Here is a 21,947-nt window from a genome sequence, read left to right on the forward strand (position 1 = left end):
AAATTGTTAGGGGGTGCATGGAGCCCTCTCTCATAATACTGGATCCCGAGGTCATCCAGTGGAGCCGATTGGTGGGAGGTTCAGGACAGAGAAAAGGAAGTACTTCTTGTGGAATTCACTGCCCCTACATGTGGTGATGGCCACCAATTTGGATGGCTTTAAAAAGGTGTTAGACAAATTCCTGGAGAAGTCTATCAATAGCTACTAGTCCTGGTGGCTATATGCCACTTCCAGTATCAGAGGCGGTATGTCTACATACACCAGTTGCTGGGGAACATGGGCGGGAGGATGCTGTTGTACACATGACCTACTTGTGGGCTTCCCACAGGCAGCTGGTTGGCCTTTCAGTGAACTGGATGCTGGAGGAGATGGACCCTTGTCCTATCCAGCATGGCTCTTCTTATGTTCTTAAGCTCAGAACAAACCAAGTTTATTTTTCTTTCTTTTTCTTTTTGTGAAATAGCTCCATTTGCTGAGCCTAATTCTGGATCAAACTAAGGGGGGAGTTCACCAATTATTAAGCAATTTTAATTTCAAGGGAAAAGAAGCACTATTAAGACATTCAGAAAATACTGATATTTAGGGTGCTAACACCATCATGCTTTGCCATCTCTCCATAGCATTCAGGTATTATTAGCAGCTGCAGCCTACATCTGTTGTAATCATCGACTGCCACCACAAGGTGGCAGCCAGAGAGGAAGAGAGTCCAGGGATGGAGAGTCCATACATACATACTTGGAATGACTGAAACGCCCTTTTAACATAATCCTAACGACGGCACGTACATGCTCCCATGTATGTGCACCGTGCCTGGGAGTGCGTGCGTGCGTGCATGCAGACTGCCCTTGAGAGTTGACTCAAAAATGCATCAGGTATGTTTGGTTGCAATATAGTAGTTTAATATTCAGAAATGAATCATATACATATTAGCCAACTCACACTATCTGTGCAAACAATTCTGCAGGCTAACTGAGAGGTTTAGGTAGGACAGGAAAAGACCTCTATCATTTGGGATGGGAGATTTAAATCCCCGCCCCCAGTATTAGATCTCCAGATCTTTTGGACTTCAACTCCCAGCATGGCTGACCATGCTAGCAAGGGCTTCTGGGAGCTGAAAGACAAAACATCTGTGATCTACCTTCTGTCCAATGCTGGTCTGAGCTCACCCCTCCCCTACAAACCGCCCCCGTTTGATCTTGGCCAACAGGAAATAAATGAGGCACTTGTGGAATTGCCTCTAGCTGTTGCCTAGCAACCGCAAAGTGCTTATACTCCTTACTCTGAGACCAGAAGTGGCCAACGGCCATGTTGACTGGGGATTATGGGAGCTGTAGTCCAACACTTCAAGAGGGCACTAGGTTGGGGCGGGCTGGTCTAATATGTCACAAACATGTACATTAAACTCCACCCTAATATTTTGCTTTAATATAAAGGTTCAAGCAAATGCTCCACTTTGTCAGCTCATACGACTGTAGAACCTTCCATACTTCAGACTCACGCCTACTTTACACCAACAGCAGATGAGGTACTCACTAACACTTTCCCTGGATTGTACCACTGCAGACGGCAAGAGGGGGAAATCACACGATTGAATCCTTCCCCATGACAAAGAGAGATATCCCAGCATACACAAAACGAATATAAGAAGCAGAAGATTAGCCCACAGCTCTTCTTCCCAGTGCTTACTTTCTTATATGCAGGAAGCTTTTTTATATGGAAGAGCATTCAACCATGAGAGCTCCCCAGCTGCAAAAAGGAGTGGTAAAGTATGGGTACAATTTTACCTTCAGCTATTTGCGTGTTCTAGGCTGGTTCCAAAATCAACTAGGAGTCAAATTTTTTTTTGCAGAATTAATCTGAAATACAAATGGATATTCTGTGTAGCTAAAAATACAGAAATACTTCTTCTACACTGCAGACACATGGACAAACCTTGATCTTTAACCTTTCATTTTCTTTGTTCAGCCGTGACAGTTCTTCTTCTGCCTGTTTTATCTTTTCCATTGTCTCCTTGTAGCTAGAAGTCAGGGCCTCTTCATCGGGTCCCAATCCAGGTTCTTGGAAATGTGGCTAATATGAAATCACATTAAACATTAACTGATTCACCTCATTCTGTTGTTGTTCTATGGACTCACTCTGCCCCATCTTTCACTCCACCTGTCTTCTGGTGAATTGATCTGAGAATTAGAACACGTGCAGTTTGCTTTGGTTTTCAGCTCACGTCTTTTTATTCTTACAGGTTACAGATGCACATTAGCACATCTGTAGATTTGTTAAATTAGCACACACCCAAATGGAATCTTGATGCAACTGCGCAATCACATCACAATTACTTTCCATGCTGCAATTTAATCACTGAGCATGTATGGTTTGAGTGCATTGGTAACCTGTAAAGGCGGGGGGGGGGGGGAGTGAACTGAGAACTGTGGCAAAATGGCATATGTGCTATGGTCTGAACAACATATGGAATTTGAAGAATGGACGAATGGCTGATTCCTAATGCACCAATAGAAACAAAATGAGGTCTTTCAAAACCTCAAAATTCAGGCAAAATAATTGAGTGGGGAGAATTGTGTTTGCAAACCCAGTCAACACGGGGGGAGATCATAGCAAAGTGGCAGAGCACATGCTTTGCATGTAGAATGTCCCAGGTTTGATCTGTGGTATCTATCTCCAGTTAAAAGGGTAAGGTAGTGGGGTCTTCTGCATAATACCCTGGAGATCTGCTAGCAGCCAGGGTAGACAATGGGCCAATTCACACAATCACTGTTAAACAAGCCATGGTGGCTTGTTTAAACCATGGTGCATGCTGAGCACCATTTGCCTAATCACCCACCTGGGCGTGCCTTGTTGTGTTGTCCAAACCCAGGCAGCATGGCTTGTTGGAGGGGGAAATGACCCTCAAATAACCCAACAACAGGCTAGATCAGGGATGAGGGACAGCCAGCATGGGGGATGGATCTGGCCACAGTTCCTTCTCATCTGTCCTGTGGCCTCTGCTCCTCAGCCCCACCTCCTCTTTGGTTACACCCCCCTCCTTGGCCATACCAGAGTTTTCTCCAGTGATCCCTGTCCCTCCTTCCCCTCCTCCTCTAGCAGCTCACTTGACTTCTCAACCTCACCCCCCACCCAACCTCACGGAGCCAGCATGGATGCAGAGCAAGATAGAAAGACCCCCTTCTAAATAAACCAGTTGATTTTCTGCCCATGAAGTTCCAGTTCAGATGTTGTGCCAGCAATAACATTCTTTAGATTGCTCCAATCGACAACACGCCTCTGAGTTGTTTTTTAAAGAAAAACCTGTGATCTAATCCCCATAAACAACAGCATTTATTATTCCGTCCTTTCTAACAGAATTGACTGTTCTCTCTCCCGCTCTCCTTCCCTTTCCCTTGATTGCAGCGAAGGAAATAAACCATGGTGGCTTATTCCCCCGCTGTGCGTGCCGGTCCTATGCTGGCCGGATTTCCCTAAGTACCCCCACTGGCGTGGCTTCCTTTGTTGTCCAAACCTGGGTGGCTTGTTTGCGGGGCGGGGGGGACGACACACCCTCAAATAACCCAACAATAGCCCATAGGTTATTCAAGGGTTGCTGCCCCCTGAAACAAGGTTCGGACGACACAACAAGCTGCACCAGCAAGGGTAATGAGGAAAATTAGGCATGCATGGTGGGGTTAACAAGCCACCATGGCTCGATCATGTGAACCAGGTCTCTCTCTCTCTCTCTCTCACACACACACACACAAACACACACACTCAATCAATCCATTTTATTCTCTAACTGACCCCTGTCAGACGTTGAACAGCTAAGATGCTAAGGCAGACATCATTATCTTTCAGTATTCAACCTTCTGTGAATTTGGCAATCGTGAGAATATCTTCCAAGAGCTGGAGCTCTGAGAGAGGTTTTATCTTCCTCTAATTCCTCCTTCCCCTCCCCTCACACACTTTTGTCGAATTAAAGTTGATCGTAGCACAGAGCACCTTTGCCTGCTAGGCTGGAGCACTAGAAGTGTGTGTGTGTGTGTGTGTGTGTGTGTGTGTGTGATGGGGGTGGGGAAGAGAGAGGGGGAGGGAGAGAGAGAGAGAGAGAGAGAGAGGGAGAAAGAGAAAAAGAGAAAGAGAAAGAGAGAATGAATGGATGATGGACTAATGGAGGTGTGTGCAAATGGATTGATTTGCATGTGAGTGGATGGATGTGGGGGTGGGGGAGAAAGAGAAAGAAAAGAGTGTGGGCTGACTCTGTCCTCAGTCACCACTGGCTGTGCCCACCACTGGCAAACAGCCCCCGAAAGGTTGTTCCCAAGGAAATGCAGTCCTGGGGGCGGGGGAAGGTTCCCTACCCCTAGACTAGACAGACAAACAATCTGACCTAGTATATGCAGCAGCTCCCTCAGTTCCTCACATGGCGGCAATGTTACAAGCAGCTGCTGGCAGACAGGTGTCATCTGAGTGACCCAGATGGATTCTGCAAGCCAAAGGCTCCAGCCCCATCTTCACCCCCACATTGAATGGAGACCCTAGAGTGTTTAAGATTCCAAGCCAAAACATCATTTTTCCTCTCTCAGCCTGTGGCAGCAAACTATCATGTTCTATTTGCTCAGCTCCTCAGGGCTTCATATTTTGAAAGCATTAGCACAACAGACCTGATAAATAACAGCTTTTGATTCCTTTGGGACAATATTCTCTGCCTACAAGATTAATTAGCTCTTGGAACACTGCATCAGGCAGCAAACTCTTTCTGCCGAGGTTTGCAAATTGGTGGCATTAGACAGCTAAAAGCCAAGCATAGTTCCTTAACGTTCTTTAAGAAAACTGAACTCTCCCCATGTACAGACAGGGCTGCAAACCTCTAGTTAGCAAGCAACGTGACCCTACAGCCTGCTTTGCAGAGCAAATGGTGAGTCCTGCTGTTTCACCAGCACAACAAAACATGCATAATTCAAGGCAGCGCTTGAATCATGGACAGTACTTAGTTACTGCTCCTGCTCTTAGCTACTGCTTTTAGAAAGCTACAGGTGAGACCATAATTTTGCTATTGGTTACCTTACAGCAGCCTCCCATGCTGGCTGGGAATGATGGGAGTTGCAGTCCAACTCAACTGGTAGGCACCAGGTTAGGGAAGGATGTCTTACAGTAATGCATGACAGATACAGCTTGGCCATTATAATACATATTTTCAGCACAAAAAAACTGTCCATACCTTTGAATCCAGTGGCATGCAATTTGGAACCCCATGACTCAAGTCACTTTTACACAGCAGAGGCTGAACTTTTGCTAGGGTGGATCTAATCTGCCAGAGGAAAGGAAAAATAAACATATCCATGATATTCTGTTCTTGGAAATCTAAGCCAGTTATACAAATGCAATTCAAATGAAGGTTTCACCAAATACCATATGTCATATAAATGTGGCTATACTTTTTTTGGCAATTTCAATTTCCACCTATATATTTTTTTTTTATAATTTCAAGGTATACTGAAAATGGATTTCAGATTTCTTGCATTCTATGCATTTCGCTAGATAACTAATTCATACGTTGTTAACTTGGTGAATGAGCCACAAATTTTATCCACTAAAGACAGATGCACTGCAGAGTCAACACTTTGACATTGCTCTTTAAATTATTTCTGCTTGAGCTAAGCAGGATTCTGTCATATATTAGACCTTTTACACATGACACAACAAAATGAAAACCTAAGGTTTATCACCATGTACACTCAACAATTCCCCTTCATGGATCACTGCCTTGTTGTGGCGAAGGGGCTTGCGTAACTCAGTGAAGCCATAAGCTATGCCGTGCAGGGCCACCCAAGACGGACAGGTCATGGCGGAGAGTTCTGACAAAATGTGGTCCACTGGAGAAGGAAATGGCAACCCACTCCAGTATTCTTGCCAAGAAAACCCCATGGAACGTATCACAAGGCTAAAAGATATGACGCCGGAAGATGAGCCCCTCAGGTCGGAAGGTGTCCAATATGCTACTGGGGAAGAGCAGAGGGTATTTCCAAGTAGCGCCAGAAAGAGTGAAGCGGCTGGGCCAAACCCGAAAGGACACTCAGCTGTGGATGTGTCTGGCGGTGAAAAGAAAATCCGATGCTGTAAAGAACAATATTGTTTAGGAACCTGGAATGTCAGATCAATGAATCAAGGTAAGCTGGAGGTGGTCAAACATGAGATGGCAAGATTGAACATCGACATCTTGGGAATCAGCGAACTAAAATGGACAGGCATGGGCGAATTTAATTCAGGTGACCATCATATCTACTATTGTGGGCAAGAATCCCTTAGAAGAAATGGAGTAGCACTCATAGTCAACAAAAGGGTGGGAAAAGCAGTACTGGGGTACAATCTTAAAAATGATAGAATGATCTCAGTACGAATCCAAGGCAAACCATTCAACATCACAGTAATTCAAGTCTATGCCCCAACCACTGAGGCCGAAGAAGCTGAGGTTGAGCGGTTCTATGAAGACCTACAACACCTTCTAGAACTAACACCAAAAAAAGATGTCCTCTTCATCATAGGGGATTGGAATGCTAAAGTAGGAAGTCAAGAAATCACTGGGATAACAGGCAGGCATGGCCTTGGTGTACAAAATGAAGCAGGACAAAAGCTAATCGAGTTTTGCCAAGAGAACATGCTGATCATAGCAAACACTCTTTTCCAACAGCACAAGAGGCGACTCTACACATGGACGTCACCAGATGGTCAATATCGAAATCAGATTGATTATGTCCTTTGCAGCCAAAGATGGAGAAGCTCCATACAGTCAGTCAAAACAAGACCTGGAGCTGACTGTGGCTCAGATCATGAGCTGCTTCTTGCAAAATTTCGGCTTAAATTGAAGAACGTCGGGAAAACCACTAAACCGTTCAGGTATGACCTCAGTCATATCCCTTCTGAATATACAGTGGAGGTGAGGAATAGATTTCAGGGATTAGACCTGATAGACAGAGTGCCTGAGGAACTATGGACGGAGGTCCGTAACATTGTTCAGGAGGCAGCAACAAAATCCGTCCCAAAGAAAAAGAAATGCAAGAAAGCCAAGTGGCTGTCTGATGAGGCTTTCCAAGTAGCTGAGGAAAGAAGGGAAGCGAAAAGCAAGGGAGAAAGGGGAAGATATAGCCAACTGAATGCAGAGTTCCAGAGAATAGCAAGGAGAGACAAGAAGGCCTTCTTAAATGAACAATGCAAAGAAATCGAGGAAAACAACAGAATGGGAAAGACTAGAGATCTCTTCAAGAAAATTGGAGATCTCAAGGGAACGTTTTGTGCAAAGACGGGCATGATCAAGGACAAAGAAGGCAGGGACCTAACAGAAGCAGATGAGATTAAGAAGAGGTGGCAAGAATACACAGAAGAACTATACAGGAAAGATCTGAATGTCCTTGATAGCCATGATAGTGCGGTCACTGAACTTGAGCCGGACATCCTCGAGAGTGAAGTCAAGTGGGCCTTAGGAAGCATTAGTAACAACAAAGCTAGCGGAGATGACAGTATTCCAGCCGAGCTATTTAAAATCCTAAAAGATGATGCTGTTAAAGTGCTGCATTCAATATGCCAACAAATCTGGAACACTCAACAGTGGCCACAAGACTGGAAAAGGTCAGTTTACATTCCAATTCCAAAGAAGGGAAACGCCAAAGAGTGTTCAAACTACCGCACAATTGCGCTCATTTCACATGCCAGCAAGGTGATGCTCAAAATCCTACAAGCTAGGCTTCAGCAGTATGCGAACCGAGAACTACCGGAAGTACAAGCTGGATTTCGAAGAGGCAGAGGAACTAGAGATCAAATCGCCAACATCCGCTGCATCATGGAGAAAGCAAGATAATTCCAGAAAAATGTCTATTTCTGCTTCATTGACTACGCTAAAGCCTTTGATTGTGTGGATCACAACAAACTGTGGCAAATTCTGAAAGTGATGGGAGTACCAGACCACCTTACCCGTCTCCTGAGAAACCTGTACGAGGGTCAAGAAGCAACAGTAAGAACCAGACATGGAACAACCGAGTGGTTCAAAATTGGGAAAGGAGTACGACAAGGCTGCATATTGTCACCCTGCTTATTTAACTTATATGCAGAGTACATCATGAGAAATGCCGGGTTGGATGAATCACAGGTCGGAATTAAGATTGCCGGGAGAATTATCAACAACCTCCGATATGCAGACGATACCACCCTAATGGCAGAAAGCGAAGAGGATCTCAAGAGCCTCTTGTTGAGGGTGAAAGAGGAGAGTGCAAAAGCTGGTTTGAAACTCAACATTAAAAAAACAAAGATCATGTCATCTGGCCCTATCACTTCCTGGCATATAGAAGGGGAAGAAATGGAAGCAGTGACAGATTTTACTTTCTTGGGCTCCAAGATCACCGCAGACGGTGACTGTAGCCATGAAATTAAAAGACGCTTGCTCCTTGGGAGGAAAGCTATGGCAAACCTAGACAGCATAGTCAGAAGCAGAGACATCACCTTGCCAACAAAGGTCCATCTAATCAAAGCTATGGTTTTCCCAGTAGTAATGTATGGCTGTGAGAGCTGGACTATAAGGAAGGCTGAGCGCCGAAGAATTGATGCTTTCGAACTGTGGTGCTGGAGAAGACTCTTACGAGTCCCCTGGACTGCAAGGAGGTCAAATCAGTCCATCCTAAAGGAAATCAACCCTGAGTGCTCATTGGAAGGACAGATAATGAAGCGGAAGCTCCAATATTTTGGCCACCTAATGCGAAGAGAAAACTCCCTGGAAAAGACCCTGATGCTGGGAAAGACTGAAGGCAAAAGGAGAAGGGGACGGCAGAGGATGAGATGGCTAGATAGCATCACGGATGCAATGAATATGAACTTGAGCACGCTCCGGGAGAGAGCGCAGGACAGGAAGGCCTGGCGTGCTATGGTCCATGGGGTCACGAAGAGTCGGACACGACTGAACGACTGAACAACAACACTCAACAATTAACCATGGCCTCTGACAGCTCTCTAGCAAGTGTACATATAGGATACACAAGTTTTCAAACATCTATCTGACAATGAAAAATGTTGTTGTTGTTGTTCAGTCATTCAGTTGTGTCCGACTCTTCGTGACCCCATGGACCATAGCACGCCAGGCTTTCCTGTCCTGCGCTCTCTCCCGGAGTGTGCTCAAGTTCATATTCATTGCATCGGTGATGCTATCTAGCCATCTCATCCTCTGCCGTCCCCTTCTCCTTTTGCCTTCAGTCTTTCCCAGCATCAGGGTCTTTTCCAGAGAGTTTTCTCTTCGCATTAGGTGGCCAAAATATTTCAGCTTCAGCTTCAGTATCTGTCCTTCCAATGAGCACTCAGGGTTGATTTCCTTTAGGACTGACTGATCTGACCTCCTTGCAGTCCAGGGGACTTGTAAGAGTCTTCTCCAGCACCACAGTTCGAAAGCATCAATTCTTCGGCGCTCAGCCTTCCTTATAGTCCAGCTCTCACAGCCATACATTACTACTGGGAAAACCATAGCTTTGATTAGACAGACCTTTGTCAGCAAGGTGATGTCTCTGCTTCTTACTATGCTGTCTAGGTTTGCCATACCTTTCCTCCCAAGGAGCAAGCGTCTTTTAATTTCATGGCTACAGTCACCGTCTGCGGTGATCTTGGAGCCCAAGAAAGTAAAATCTGTCACTGCTTCCATTTCTTCCCCTTCTATATGCCAGGAAGTGATGGAACCAGACGCCATGATCTTAGTTTTTTGAATGTTGAGTTTCAAACCAGCTTTTGCAGTCTCCTCTTTCATCCTCAACAAGAGGCTCTTGAGATCCTCTTCGCTTTCTGCCATTAGGGTGGTATCGTCTGCATATCAGAGGTTGTTGATAATTCTCCCAGCAATCTTAATTCCGACCTCTGATTCATCCAACCCGGCATTTCTCATGATGTACTCTGCATATAAGTTAAATAAGCAGGGTGACAATATGCAGCCTTGTCGTACTCCTTTCCCAATTTTGAACCACTCGGTTGTTCCATGTCTGGTTCTTACTGTTGCTTCTTGACCCTCGTACAGGTTTCTCAGGAGACAGGTAAAGTGGTCTGGTACTCCCATCACTTTAAGAATTTGCCACAGTTTGTTGTGATCCACACAATCAAAGGCTTTAGCATAGTCAATGAAGCAGAAATAGACATTTTTCTGGAATTCTCTTGCTTTCTCCATGATCCAGCGAATGTTGGCGATTTGATCTCTAGTTCCTCTGCCTCTTCGAAACCCAGCTTGTACTTCTGGTAGTTCTCGGTTCGCATACTACTGAAGCCTAGCATGTAGGATTTTGAGCATCGCCTTGCTGGCATGTGAAATGAGCGCAATTGTGCGGTAGTTTGAACACTCTTTGGCATTGCCCTTCTTTGGAATTGGAATGTAAACTGACCTTTTCCAGTCTTGCGGCCATTACTGAGTGTTCCAAATTTGTTGGCATATTGAATGCAGCACTTTAACAGCATCATCTTTTAGGATTTTAAATAGCTCAGCTGGAATACTCTCATCTCCGCTAGATTTGTTGTTACTAATGCTTCCTAAGGCCCACTTGACTTCACTCTCGAGGATGTCCGGCTCAAGTTCAGTGACCGCACTATCATGGCTATCAGGGACATTCAGATCTTTCCTGTATAGGTCTTCTGTGTATTCTTGCCACCTCTTCTTAATCTCATCTGCTTCTGTTAGGTCCCTGCCTTCTTTGTCCTTGATCATGCCCGTCTTTGCACAAAACGTTCCCTTGAGATCTCCAATTTTCTTGAAGAGATCTCTAGTCTTTCCCATTCTGTTGTTTTCCTCGATTTCTTTGCATTGTTCATTTAAGAAGGCCTTCTTGTCTCTCCTTGCTATTCTCTGGAATTCTTCATTCAGTTGGATATATCTTCCCCTTTCTCCTTTGCTTTTCGCTTCCCTTCTTTCGTCAGCTACTTGTAAAGCCTCATCAGACAGCCACTTGGCTTTCTTGCATTTCTTTTTCTTTGGGATGGATTTCGTTGCTGCCTCCTGAACAATGTTACGGACCTCCGTCCATAGTTCCTCAGGCACTCTGTCTATCAAGTCTAGTCCCTTAAATCTATTCCTCACCTCCACTGTATATTCATAAGGGATATGATTTAGGTCATACCTGAATGGTTTAGTGGTTTTCCCTACGTTCTTCAATTGAAGCTGAAATTTTGCAACAAGAAGCTCATGATCTGAGCCACAGTCAGCTCCAGGTCTTGTTTTTACTGACTGTATAGAGCTTCTCCATCTTTGGCTGCAAAGGACAGAATCAATCTGATTTCGATATTGACCATCTGGTGATGTCGGAAAGTGATGACACCTTCCGACCTGAGGGTCTCATCTTCCGGCGTCATATCTTTTAGCCTTGTGATACGTTCCATGCGGTTTTCTTGGCAAGAATACTGGAGTGGGTTGCCATTTCCTTCTCCAGTGGACCACATTTTGTCAGAACTCTCCGCCATGACCTGTCCGTCTTGGGTGGCCCTGCACAGCATAGCTTATGGCTTCACTGAGTTACGCAAGCCCCTTCGCCAGAACAAGGCAGTGATCCATAAAGGGGCAATGAAAAATACAGCATAGTTAAACTATGGAATTTACTAGCACAAGATGTACTGATGGCTACCAATTTGGTTAGCTTTAAAAGGGGATTGGACAAATTGCTGGAGGATAATGCTACTGATGGCTACTAGTCCTGATGGCTATATGCTACACCAATATCAGAGGCAGTATGCCTATGTACACCAATTGCTGGGGAACATAGGCAAGAGGGTGCTGTTTTCCATGGGCAGCTGGTTGGCCACTGGGTGAACAGAATGCTGGACTAGATGGACATTTGGCTCTTCTTATGTTCTTATGCTCTTAGTTATAGAGCATATGCTTTGACAAGATTGCATGCCTGGTATCTCCAGGTAAAACGATTGAAAAAAAACTGGGCTGGGCAAGACCTTTTGCTGAGATCTTGGTCCCAGTCAGAGTAGTCCATACTGGGCTAAATGGGCCAGTGGTCCAACTCCACCTTCATATGTTCATAGGGAAATGTCATACCTTATTTATATATTCAGTTTCTTCAATAATCTCAGATGCAGTGGATCCGTAAAGGAGTAAATCCCCCTCCGTTCCTCTGTCCTCTTTCAAGAGATGTTGCGTCACCACTAGGGTTGTAGTCATTATCCGGGTTTTGGGGTGATCTGCATCCAAAGACCGCAAGTGTTGATTAAATAGACTTACACACATGGCAAAGGCTCACACTCTAACCAGTGGACTTGATGGATACAACTTGATGATAAAATATGCATTACAGCAGGGATGTTTGGGATGTTTCATGGCAAATCATGATGAAGGTGAGTCATTAAAAGGACATCGTTCACAAACATGATAGTTTCCCTGCTGACTCCCAGACCTCTGGTTGTTTTGTCCGATACAAACTCAAATGATTTAGGCCCATGACAGACCTAAAATACTAACCCCTTCCTTATTTATTATTAAATGTATATCATAAGAACATAAGAGGAGCCCTGCTGGATCAGACCAAGGGTCCATCTAGTCCAGCATTCTGTTCACACACTGGCCAACCAGCTGTCGACCAGGAACCCACAAACAGGGCATGAGTGCAAATGAGGGAGAACACAGTGAGGGCAAAGAAGAATGAGGAGGAGGAGAACAAAGTACCAAACCAATACTAATGTTCGGCAGAGTCAGTATTTTCCAGTAATTCATCGGACTGCATTGATTATGCTCATTTCAAAATGAATATAAAAAATTAAGGGACACTTGATGCGGCTCTAGTTTCTGCAATCTGAAGATGGAAGAAGTAGCATCCAATATGACCCATGGCAGCACCTATGAAATGAAGCCTGCCCATATAAGAGCAGCAATATTAGTTTGGGAGTTATATCTGCAGCCGCTAGGAGACAATATTTCCTTGGCTGCAAGGCAGAGAAGCAGAAAGCATTCTATATCACTGGCTTGAAGTGAGCGACAGCCTCCCACTCCACTCCAACTTTCAATTTCAGTGATGTTTGTGTAGTACAATGGTGACATCCAGTGTTTGATGAAATAATCTCTTGCCTACATATTCACAGTTTATCTCTACAACCCACCACCATTATAACCTTAACATTGCCTGCTTTCCCCTTATAATTTTAAAGTTAATGTAACGGGGGGGGGGGAGTGAGGGGACGTCTCGTCCCTTGGTTGCATGTATTTTGTGCATCTACAACTGCCTTTCCCAACCTGGTGCCCTCTAGATGTTTTGAGCTTCAATTCCTATCAGGGCATCTCCACGCCTGCAATTTATCACACATTCATGATTGGCCATCACGGAAGTGTGTGGGTCCATTACTCGACGATGCAATCCTTCAGTGATTTTCCCACCATTTTCCCCTGCCTATCTTGTGTTATCCCTGAATGGGAAAAATGCAGTATTTTTCAGCCTGGGAAAGAGGAGCACCACGGCCTGCCTGTGGACTTCTCCTGTAGCGCGAGAACCCCACTTGGTTTAGGATTGTGGGCATGGTCGTGACGACGACGGCAGTGACGTCGTGGCCGTGGGCATGTCAGTGTACTGACCTGCCGGCTTGCCACTGTGCCAGCTTGCTGCCGTGCCTAAATGCAATGTGCTGACTTTTGCTCCTGAGTGCGGCTGCTTACTCCACAACACAGAACGGCTGGCATGCCAGCATTCCAGCACTTCTCCAGGAAACCGATGCCTGTGGGAGTGGGGTTCGGGCAGTTTGGTGGAGGTTGCTGTCCACCCGCATTGCATGTCAATCACAACCAAACCACCAGTAATCTGCGAGGGGAGGGGAAGGGGCTAGCACCAGGGAGGAAGGTTCGCGATGCCCCCAGTGCGTGTTATGGCTTTGTGCAGAAGAGTAGCCACCCGGCGAAAAGGTAAAGAATGGAATATAATGAGACAGAAACAACTGTGTAAAGGAGCCCAATCTAATCCTGCGATGAAACCGGAAGGAGAAAGCCCCAGTACTGATACAGATTTCTGCCCGTTTGATGAACCCCTCAGTCTCAGCTCTACCCCATAAAATTCCATGAATGAGGCCGGGTGATTGCACCATAAAATCCTCATCTGGAAGAACCCAGAATGTTGATGATAAAAGTTTAAAACCCAGCTAGTCATGATGGCTATATATTACCTCCAGGATTGGAGACAATAGGCCTCTGTATACCAGCTGATGGGGAACATGGGCGAGATTACTTGTGGGTTTCCCGTGGGCAGCTGATTGGCCACTGTGTGAACAGAATGGTGGACTAGATGGACCCTTGGTCTGATCCAGCTGGGATCTTCTTACGTTCTTAACCCAACCATAGTGAAGCTGCAGCAAAATACCCCACAAACCGATGAATGCCCGAAAATGGGTGGGGGACATGGAGACCTCCAAATGTTGTTGGACTACAACTCCTATCAGCCCTCACTATTGGCTACACTGGTTAGGGCTGATGGAAGTTGCAGTCCAACAACATCTGGAGGGCTTCACACCTTCCCCTTCCCTGTCCTAAAAAAAAATACCTCCCACATGGCTTGGGATCAAATGAGTTCCCACCCCTCACAAAGTAAGCACCATTACATACTTGAGTTTTCATGATTCATCTTAAAAGAGACACTGCCCTTTCCTGAAAGGCCGTTTGGGAGAGCACTTGATTGCAGTTATCTTGAGGGCAAAAAGATTCCCAATCTAGGTGCTGAGATGGCTGCAGGATGAAAAGAATGGAAAGGGGGAAAGGAGATGTGAGAAAAGGATGATAGGCCCAAGACCTTAGGACATCCTAACTGGGCTCCCTGTTTCATATACCCACTCATCACTATGTCACACCCCTCATGTAATTGGGAACATACCTTATATCAGGTCGGACCTTTGGTCTTTCTAACCCAGTATTGTTTACTCTGACTGACAGTAGTTTCCCATGCTCTCAGGCATAGCAGAAGTGTTGTTTTCCTCATCACCTGTTACTTGATCTGTTAAAATAGTGATGCCAAGAATTGAATCTGGGACCTTCTACATGCAAAGAAAGGGTTCAACTACTGAGTTATGGCTGCCTCCCCTTTCTCCACACTTACCCGTCTACTCAAATTTAGGCCTCTGTTGCTCTGGCCTTCCTTCCCTCCTTCACTTCCCTCCTGCTGCTGAGGCTCCCGTTACGTGTCCACCTTACATGGGCTGCAGTGTTAGTTGATTAACCGGTTAGATTGCTCAGTTAAAAACCTTTTGATCTATTAAATCAAGGATCAGATTTTAGGAGGAAAGAATATAAGAAGAGCCGTGCTGCATCAGACCGAGGGTCCATCTAGTCCAGCATTCTGTTCACACAGTGGTCAACCAGCTGCCCACAGGAAACCCACAAGCAGGACATGAGTGCAAGGGCACCCTCCCTTAAATAGTCCTCTGCAAAAGGGGACAGATGGCCACTCTAGCCTTCAACAGTGAGTGTGCTGGCACAGTGATATCCAGGAGCCACTGTGGTGATGCCAGTCCCTGGGCAAAGGCTGCACCCGAAGCAAATGCTCCATTCATCCTGTGGGCGCCCCAGCCTTTGATAAGGCAATATGCTCATTGGCGCAAAAGGGGTGGGATGGAAAAAAGAACTTATCACCTGAGAGAGTTGCTAGTTCAAGCACTAATACCAGATAATCTGGCCTACAACCTCTGAATGTGTTTATTCTTCCCAGGATATAGTCACCACCTGGATACGCCCTCCAGTTATCCTGCTTAATCCATGATTTGGTGTTCTCACTAATGAGGCCCAAGAAGGCGACTGTCACAAACAGTGTCATCACCCTCATTTCCAGACTGGACGGGACCTGTCTTGTTTGTCTGGGGGAATGATTCCCCTGACTGACTCAGTATAGCATTCCTGGGGAAGTTTGAGTATCTGTTCCAGAATGGAAAGTCCATGGATGTGCTAAATAGCCACTGGCTTAAGTGGCTTTAACGAGGAATAAACAAATTCACAGACGGCAGATCTGTATTTTCTCTTGCCCTCTATTTCCTGAGGCAGTATGTCTCAACTATGGAATTCCCTTCCACAAGATGCAGTGAGAGCCACCACTTTGGATGGCTTCAAAAGGGAATTGAACAAATTCATGGAGGAGAAGGCTATCCCTGGCTACTAGTCCCAGGGGCGTCTTTAGGGGAGGGCCCACCTGGGCACGGGTGTGTGCTAGCCACAGGTAAAATTTGCTTTTTTCAAGAAAATGTGTCAAAGCAAAGAGCTATAATTCCTTTGTTCTTCCACATAAGTGTATAGAATTTGGAAACCTGGCAGCCCCCATGGAGCTGATGGAATCTGCCAAATTTCAGGCAGTTATATCCAGTGACTTTTGTGCTAGTCACAGATAAAGTTTGCTTTTTTCAAGAAAATGTGTCAAAGCAAAGAGCTATAATTCCTTTGTTCTTCCACATAAGTGTATAGAATTTGGAAACCTGGCAGCCCCCATGGAGCTGATGGAATCTGCCAAATTTCAGGCAGTTATATCCAGTGACTTTTGTGCTAGTCACAGATAAAGTTTGCTTTTTTCAAGAAAATGTGTCAAAGCATAGATAGATAGATAGATCTTCCACATACATGCATGGAATTTGGGGACCTGGCAGGGACTGAGCCTGCCAAAGTTCAGACAGTTAAGTCTAGTGGCTTTTGTGCTAGTCACAGGTAAAATTTGCTTTTTCCAAGAAAATCTGTCAAAATAAAGAGTTGTAATTTTTTGTGCTTCCACATAAATTCATGGAATTTGGGGACCTAGCAAGCCCTATACAGCTGACTGAAACTACCAAATTTCAGACAGTTAGGTCCAGTGGCTTTTGCGCTAGCCATATTAAAGTTTCCTTTTCTCAAAGTCTGAAACAAAAAGTAAAAACTGTCATGTCACCCAGGGGATTAGAGATCCTAATCAGAAGGTGTTTAAGGCGACCATTAGGTGATCACTATCCCTAATCTCTGGTGTCGGGGGGTTTTTTGAGGTGCAAAAACCCTCTCTCCCCCTACTTTTCTTTTCTGCTCTTATATGCCCACTGTTGGGAGCTTGCCTGCAATGAAATTTTGAAGAGGGAGAAGGAAGGGAAGAAAGAGCTTTATGTGAAATACTGGTATTTCACACAGCACCTGATTTTACTGCCCCAGACTGGAATCTTTGGCTTCTGCAGAAGTTTGGTAGCTTCAGTACAGCAAAGGATCCAATCAGCCTCCACAAACTTCTTTCTCCCCTCACTTTCTCCTAAATTTCTCCTAAATCGCTGTAGGACTCAAATTATTTCAAAAGGACGGTTAGCACTATGTGGCGTCAAGATCAAGAAACTGCTGGAGCTTTTAAATAGGTTCTACAGTTTAAAAAAAGCTAGAAAAAGCCCTCAACCACCTCACCTCATAAAGTTAATGTAAGTACATGCAATCCTTGCAAAGCCTTCACAGCCTCCTAAATTCCTCTGAAGTACTACCTCTCTGAAAGGAGCCACTTGGCTTCCGGAATTCTCTCTGCCCCCCACCCATGCGCACATTTCCAATCACCATTCTTCTTTTCTTCTTCCCTCCCCTCCCCTATCCTGTTCTTTCTTCCTTTCTCTTCTTTATTCCACCCAGAGCATATCTTGGGGAAGTCATGAAGAGAATTCTCTTTGGCGGGCAAGAGAACTTCTGAACTGTATTTGACTCTATACAAACAGACAAGAGGGTTGGTTTTTCTCCTTCCCGTCACTCAAGTCTTTGAGAAGAGTGGGTTCACGTGGTTGCAGAGAAACAAATCTGGGACTGTTTTGTTTGTCAGTTGCCATTATCCAGCAACAGGGAGGGCTGTAGCTCAGTGGTAGAGCACGTGCTTGGCATGCGGAAGGACCCAGGTTCAATCCCCAGCATCTCCAGGTAGGGCTACGAAAGAATCCTGCCTGAAACTTTGGAGAGCTGCTGCTGCCAGTCAGTGTCAACAATACTACGCTAGATGGACCCAGGGCCTGACTCAGTATAAGGCAGCTCCCTATGTTCCTATGAACAGAAAGCTTTAATTAAAAAAAGAGGAGTTTAGGGTTTGTTTTTTAAGTGGAGAGGAGATAAATATTGCTAATGTATGCAATCCTATGTATGCCTACTCAGAAGCCCCATTATGTTTAATGAGGCTTACCCTCAGGAACGTGTGCATAGGATTCCAGCAGAAGTTGCTTTTGCAGGGAGGTTTGCACCTTGATGGTCTGCATGTTTACTGAGAAATAAGTCCTGAGTTGTGAGCATGGTACTGCAGGCTTTCACTTTGCATGAACTCTAGCTTTAGTACATGCTCAGAGTTTCTCCATAACTTAGCCCTAGTTTTGAAAACAGACTCATGGGCTGAATCCTGATGAAGTCTTGGCACAAATGAAGTTATGGGGAGGAAGATACAATGAGAGCTTGTGCATAACAAGGAGGAGGTAGAGAGGAGTTGCACAAAACAAGACATCTGTTTTTATGAAGAGCTGTTGGAGGATGGTAGGATGAGGAGGGATGGTTGCATGGAGCGGAATGGAATTGGTAGGAGGAGAATGCAAGTGCTAAGTGGTGAAAGAAAAGCATTCTGCACATGCTCAGAGGCACTCTATATGTAAGAACATAGGAAGAGCCGTGCTGCATCAGACCAAGGTCCATCTAGTCCAGCATTCTGTTCACACAGTGGCCAACCAGATGCTCACGGGAAACCCACAAGCAGGACATGAGTGCAATAGCACCTTCCCACTTCCTGCTAACATTGGTGAAATGTAAATAAATTCTAGTAATTCTAAATTTGCATGCATGTATATCTTTCAGAAACTTTGCAGGTTTCTTGCCTGGGGGACACTTCTAATGACCTGTGCATTTTCATACAAATTTATCCAAAAACTATTGGGGAAGGGGTGAATGGAAGGGAAAGCAAATCACTCCCTCCCCCAAATTGGAGAACTTGCCTTCCACATGAACTGCTGCACCTATCCTTCTGAAACTTTGCTCGTTTCTTACTTAGGGACAACTCTAGGCTGTCTGTAATTTTCAGAACACTGGTCCACAAGGAACATAGGGAGATAAGTATGTCCTCTTTTGGAGACCTCAAAATGTCAAGGCCAGCCTTGCACAAAACCCCCTGTGGCTATCATTCTGAAATTTGGCAGACATGATCTCCTCTGATGGGGCAATGAATCCTGAAATTCTTATCCAGTTCTTCCAAGGAATAAAAATGCTGTTGGCAGTTCCCTTTAAAAGAAAATCAAAATATAAAACCTGCACCTATTTTTCTGACATTGGGCAGGTGTAATCCCCTTCTAGGGGGCTACTATGCCTGAAATTATCATCCAGTTCTGACCAAGAGAAAAAAGTTAGAGGTTTGTTTTTTTTCTAATTTCCCATGGTAGTCAACAGGAAGCATAAAGACTCATTTTTCCAAACCTTCACTCAGGCTTGGTGCTGAGCTGAAGTGGTCCGACTACAAATTGGCCAGAGCAGAAGCGGGATGTTTTCCAAAACGCTGATCGGGGTGTGAGTTGACGTGGGATGGAAGGGTCAGTGCACACTTCTTATGTACGTATGTATGTAATCTATACACACACCACACACACATTAGACGTGCGCTTAGACTTGTGTGTTTGTGTGTGTGTGTGTGTGTGTATATGCAAATGTGTGTTATGGGCCTGTGCCCTGGATCTTTTAAGAACCTAGCAATGCCCCTGACTAGCCCTGATGGCTCTATGCTACCTGCAGTATCAGAGGAAGTATGCCTGTGTACACCAGTTGCTGGGGAACATGGGTAGAAGGATACTGTTGCGCTCATGTTCTGCTCGTGGGCTTCCTGTGGGCAGCTGGTTGGCCACTGTGTGCACAGAATGCTGACTAGATGGACCCTTGGTATGATCCAGCAGGGCTCCTCCTATGTTCTTTCCCTCCTAAAAGCTGATACTTGATTTAATAGATAAAAGGTTTTTAATTGAGCAATCTCACTGGTTTATCAATGTAGTCCAACAATTTGGAGGGCACCAGGTTGGGGAAGACTGCTCTAAATTATTTCCCTCCCTTTACTTGCAGTGGAAAGGAAATGTTAACAAAGAGGAAGGTGGGGGGAACAGAGGAAAGATGGCGAACTCTACTCCTCTCTAGTTTCCACCCTGCCGGGTAGAGCCCAGCAGGCTTAGGAAATACCAGAGTGTTCCAGCCACAGAGTACTCTAACACAACAACTGGATTGCCCTGCAAATGAACTCTCACTGTCTTATACCATCCCTTAACAAAAAATATTGAATGGCTCACCAGTAAGATGCAGCTGGTGAGGGGAAAATGGAAGTACAAGAAGCTGCCTTGTATTGAGTCAGACCATGGGTCTATCTAACCTAGTATTGTCACCACTGTCTGGCAGCGGCTCTCCAGGGTTTCAGGCAGGGTTTTTTCCAGCCCTACCTGAAGATGCCAGGGATAGAACCTGGGAGCTTCTGCAGGCAAAGCAGGTGCTCTGCCGGGAGCTATGGTAAGAGGGAGCAGGGAGTCAGGATGAGGATGGCCACAAAGAGAACCCAAAGTAGTCTGCTAAGCACTTCTAGAATTCTTTGAGGGAGCAAGCAAACATGGAGACAGACACAGTTTGACAGACTTGATATCCTTGGGTCTTCCCAAAAGCTTTTTGACTAATTCCCTCACCAAAGACTCCTGAACCAGTGTGGTATAGTGGTGAGAGTATTGGACTGGGAGCCAGGAGATCCGGGTTCTAGTCCCCCCTCAGCCATGGAAGCTCACTGGGTGACTTTGGGCCAGTCACAGACTCTCAGCCCAACCTACCTCACAGGGTTGTTGTTGTGAGGATAAAATGGAGCGGAGGAGGATAATGTAAGCCGCCTCAGGTTCCTTGCAAGAGGAAAAAGGGTGGGATATAAATGCAATAAATAAATAAACAAACAAACAAACTGAGTAAACCTAGCAGTCATGGGATAAGACGATGGGTCCTCCTATGGATCAGTAACTGGTTAATGAGCAGGATACAGACAGTAAGAATAAATGGGCACTAGGAAGTAGGTATGTATAAATTAGAAGCCATGAAGGAGTCAAAGAGCACAGGTCCCACTGATGATCTACTTTATGACCTGTGCTATTTAATTTATTCATAAATTATCTGGAATTAGGGGCGAGCAACGAGGTAGCTACACGTGGATGATACCAAACTATCCAGGGTGCTGACAAAACAAGCAGACTACAAAGGATCTCGCTAAACTGGCAAGAAACTGGTAAATGGGCTTTGGTGTAAATAAGTGCAACGTGATGCACTCACTGTGGCAAAATAATCCTAACTTCACACATATATGCTGATGGGGTCTGAAGCGGAGGGTGGCTAACCAGGGAAAAGATCTTTTTTTGTACAGAGGGGCATTCAGTTGCCTGCCACCTGAACTGGTACAGCCCACCCACAGATTTAACACCTCAGTGAAAACTAAGGTGGTGCTTGTTCAAAGGAGTGGCATTTTCTAGGCTGAAATCCTATACTCACTTACTGGGGAGGAAGTCCCATTGAAGTAAATGGGGCTTATTGCTGAATAGACATGCATAGGATTGCACTGTAAGGGAATAGGCAATATACAGCCACATGTATTCTATACGGTTGTAAAAAACAACAACTCACCAACCCCTCTCCATGTGAACATAACATTTGAGCATTACAGAACTGCTAGACAAATATTACCAAGATTATTACCAAGATGTTTGCAAATACTCATCCCCATCCTGAACTGAATAATGATTTAGCAACTCTGTTATTTGCTTTCCATGAACTACAAGGGGGAAAATGTCCTGCTTTGTTTTATGAATGCCCATGGACAGGTTTGAAAGAATGTCAGGATTTGCATAAGCAAACATCTACATACGCTTAGACTAGGCTGCCCATTCTTCTCTTTTTAAGATGTACAAGTCACCGAATCAGAGCCTGAAATACTATCAGGAGAATTCTAATAACAATGAAATAGCAGAGGAAACACCCAGTA

The 21,947-nt window shown here is 45.1% G+C and overlaps 1 protein-coding gene across 11 annotated transcripts in view; it reads right to left on the reverse strand.

The window, feature by feature from the left end:
* The window catches only part of CCDC68 (coiled-coil domain containing 68), a 56,560-nt gene that overhangs the window by 25,500 nt on the left and 9,113 nt on the right, over nucleotides 1–21,947 (reverse strand). For 8 of the 11 annotated variants that reach the window (XM_084832942.1, XM_084832947.1, XM_084832944.1 and 5 more), the window contains exons 2-5: nucleotides 14,576–14,695; nucleotides 12,035–12,177; nucleotides 5,204–5,293; nucleotides 1,933–2,070 (exon numbers count right to left, since the gene is read on the reverse strand). In XM_084832942.1, coding sequence (XP_084689068.1) covers nucleotides 1,933–2,070; nucleotides 5,204–5,293; nucleotides 12,035–12,177; nucleotides 14,576–14,594 — 390 coding nt within the window. In that variant the 5' untranslated portion in view covers nucleotides 14,595–14,695. The remainder of the gene's footprint in view (nucleotides 1–1,932; nucleotides 2,071–5,203; nucleotides 5,294–12,034; nucleotides 12,178–14,575; nucleotides 14,696–21,947) is intronic. The other 3 variants (XM_084832946.1, XM_084832948.1, XM_084832941.1) reach the window with 1 other exon arrangement.

Source organism: Heloderma suspectum, chromosome 2 (assembly GCF_057233095.1).
Source record: "Heloderma suspectum isolate Gila_16-S chromosome 2, 16-S_ref, whole genome shotgun sequence".
Classification (NCBI taxonomy): Eukaryota; Metazoa; Chordata; class Lepidosauria; order Squamata; family Helodermatidae; genus Heloderma; species Heloderma suspectum.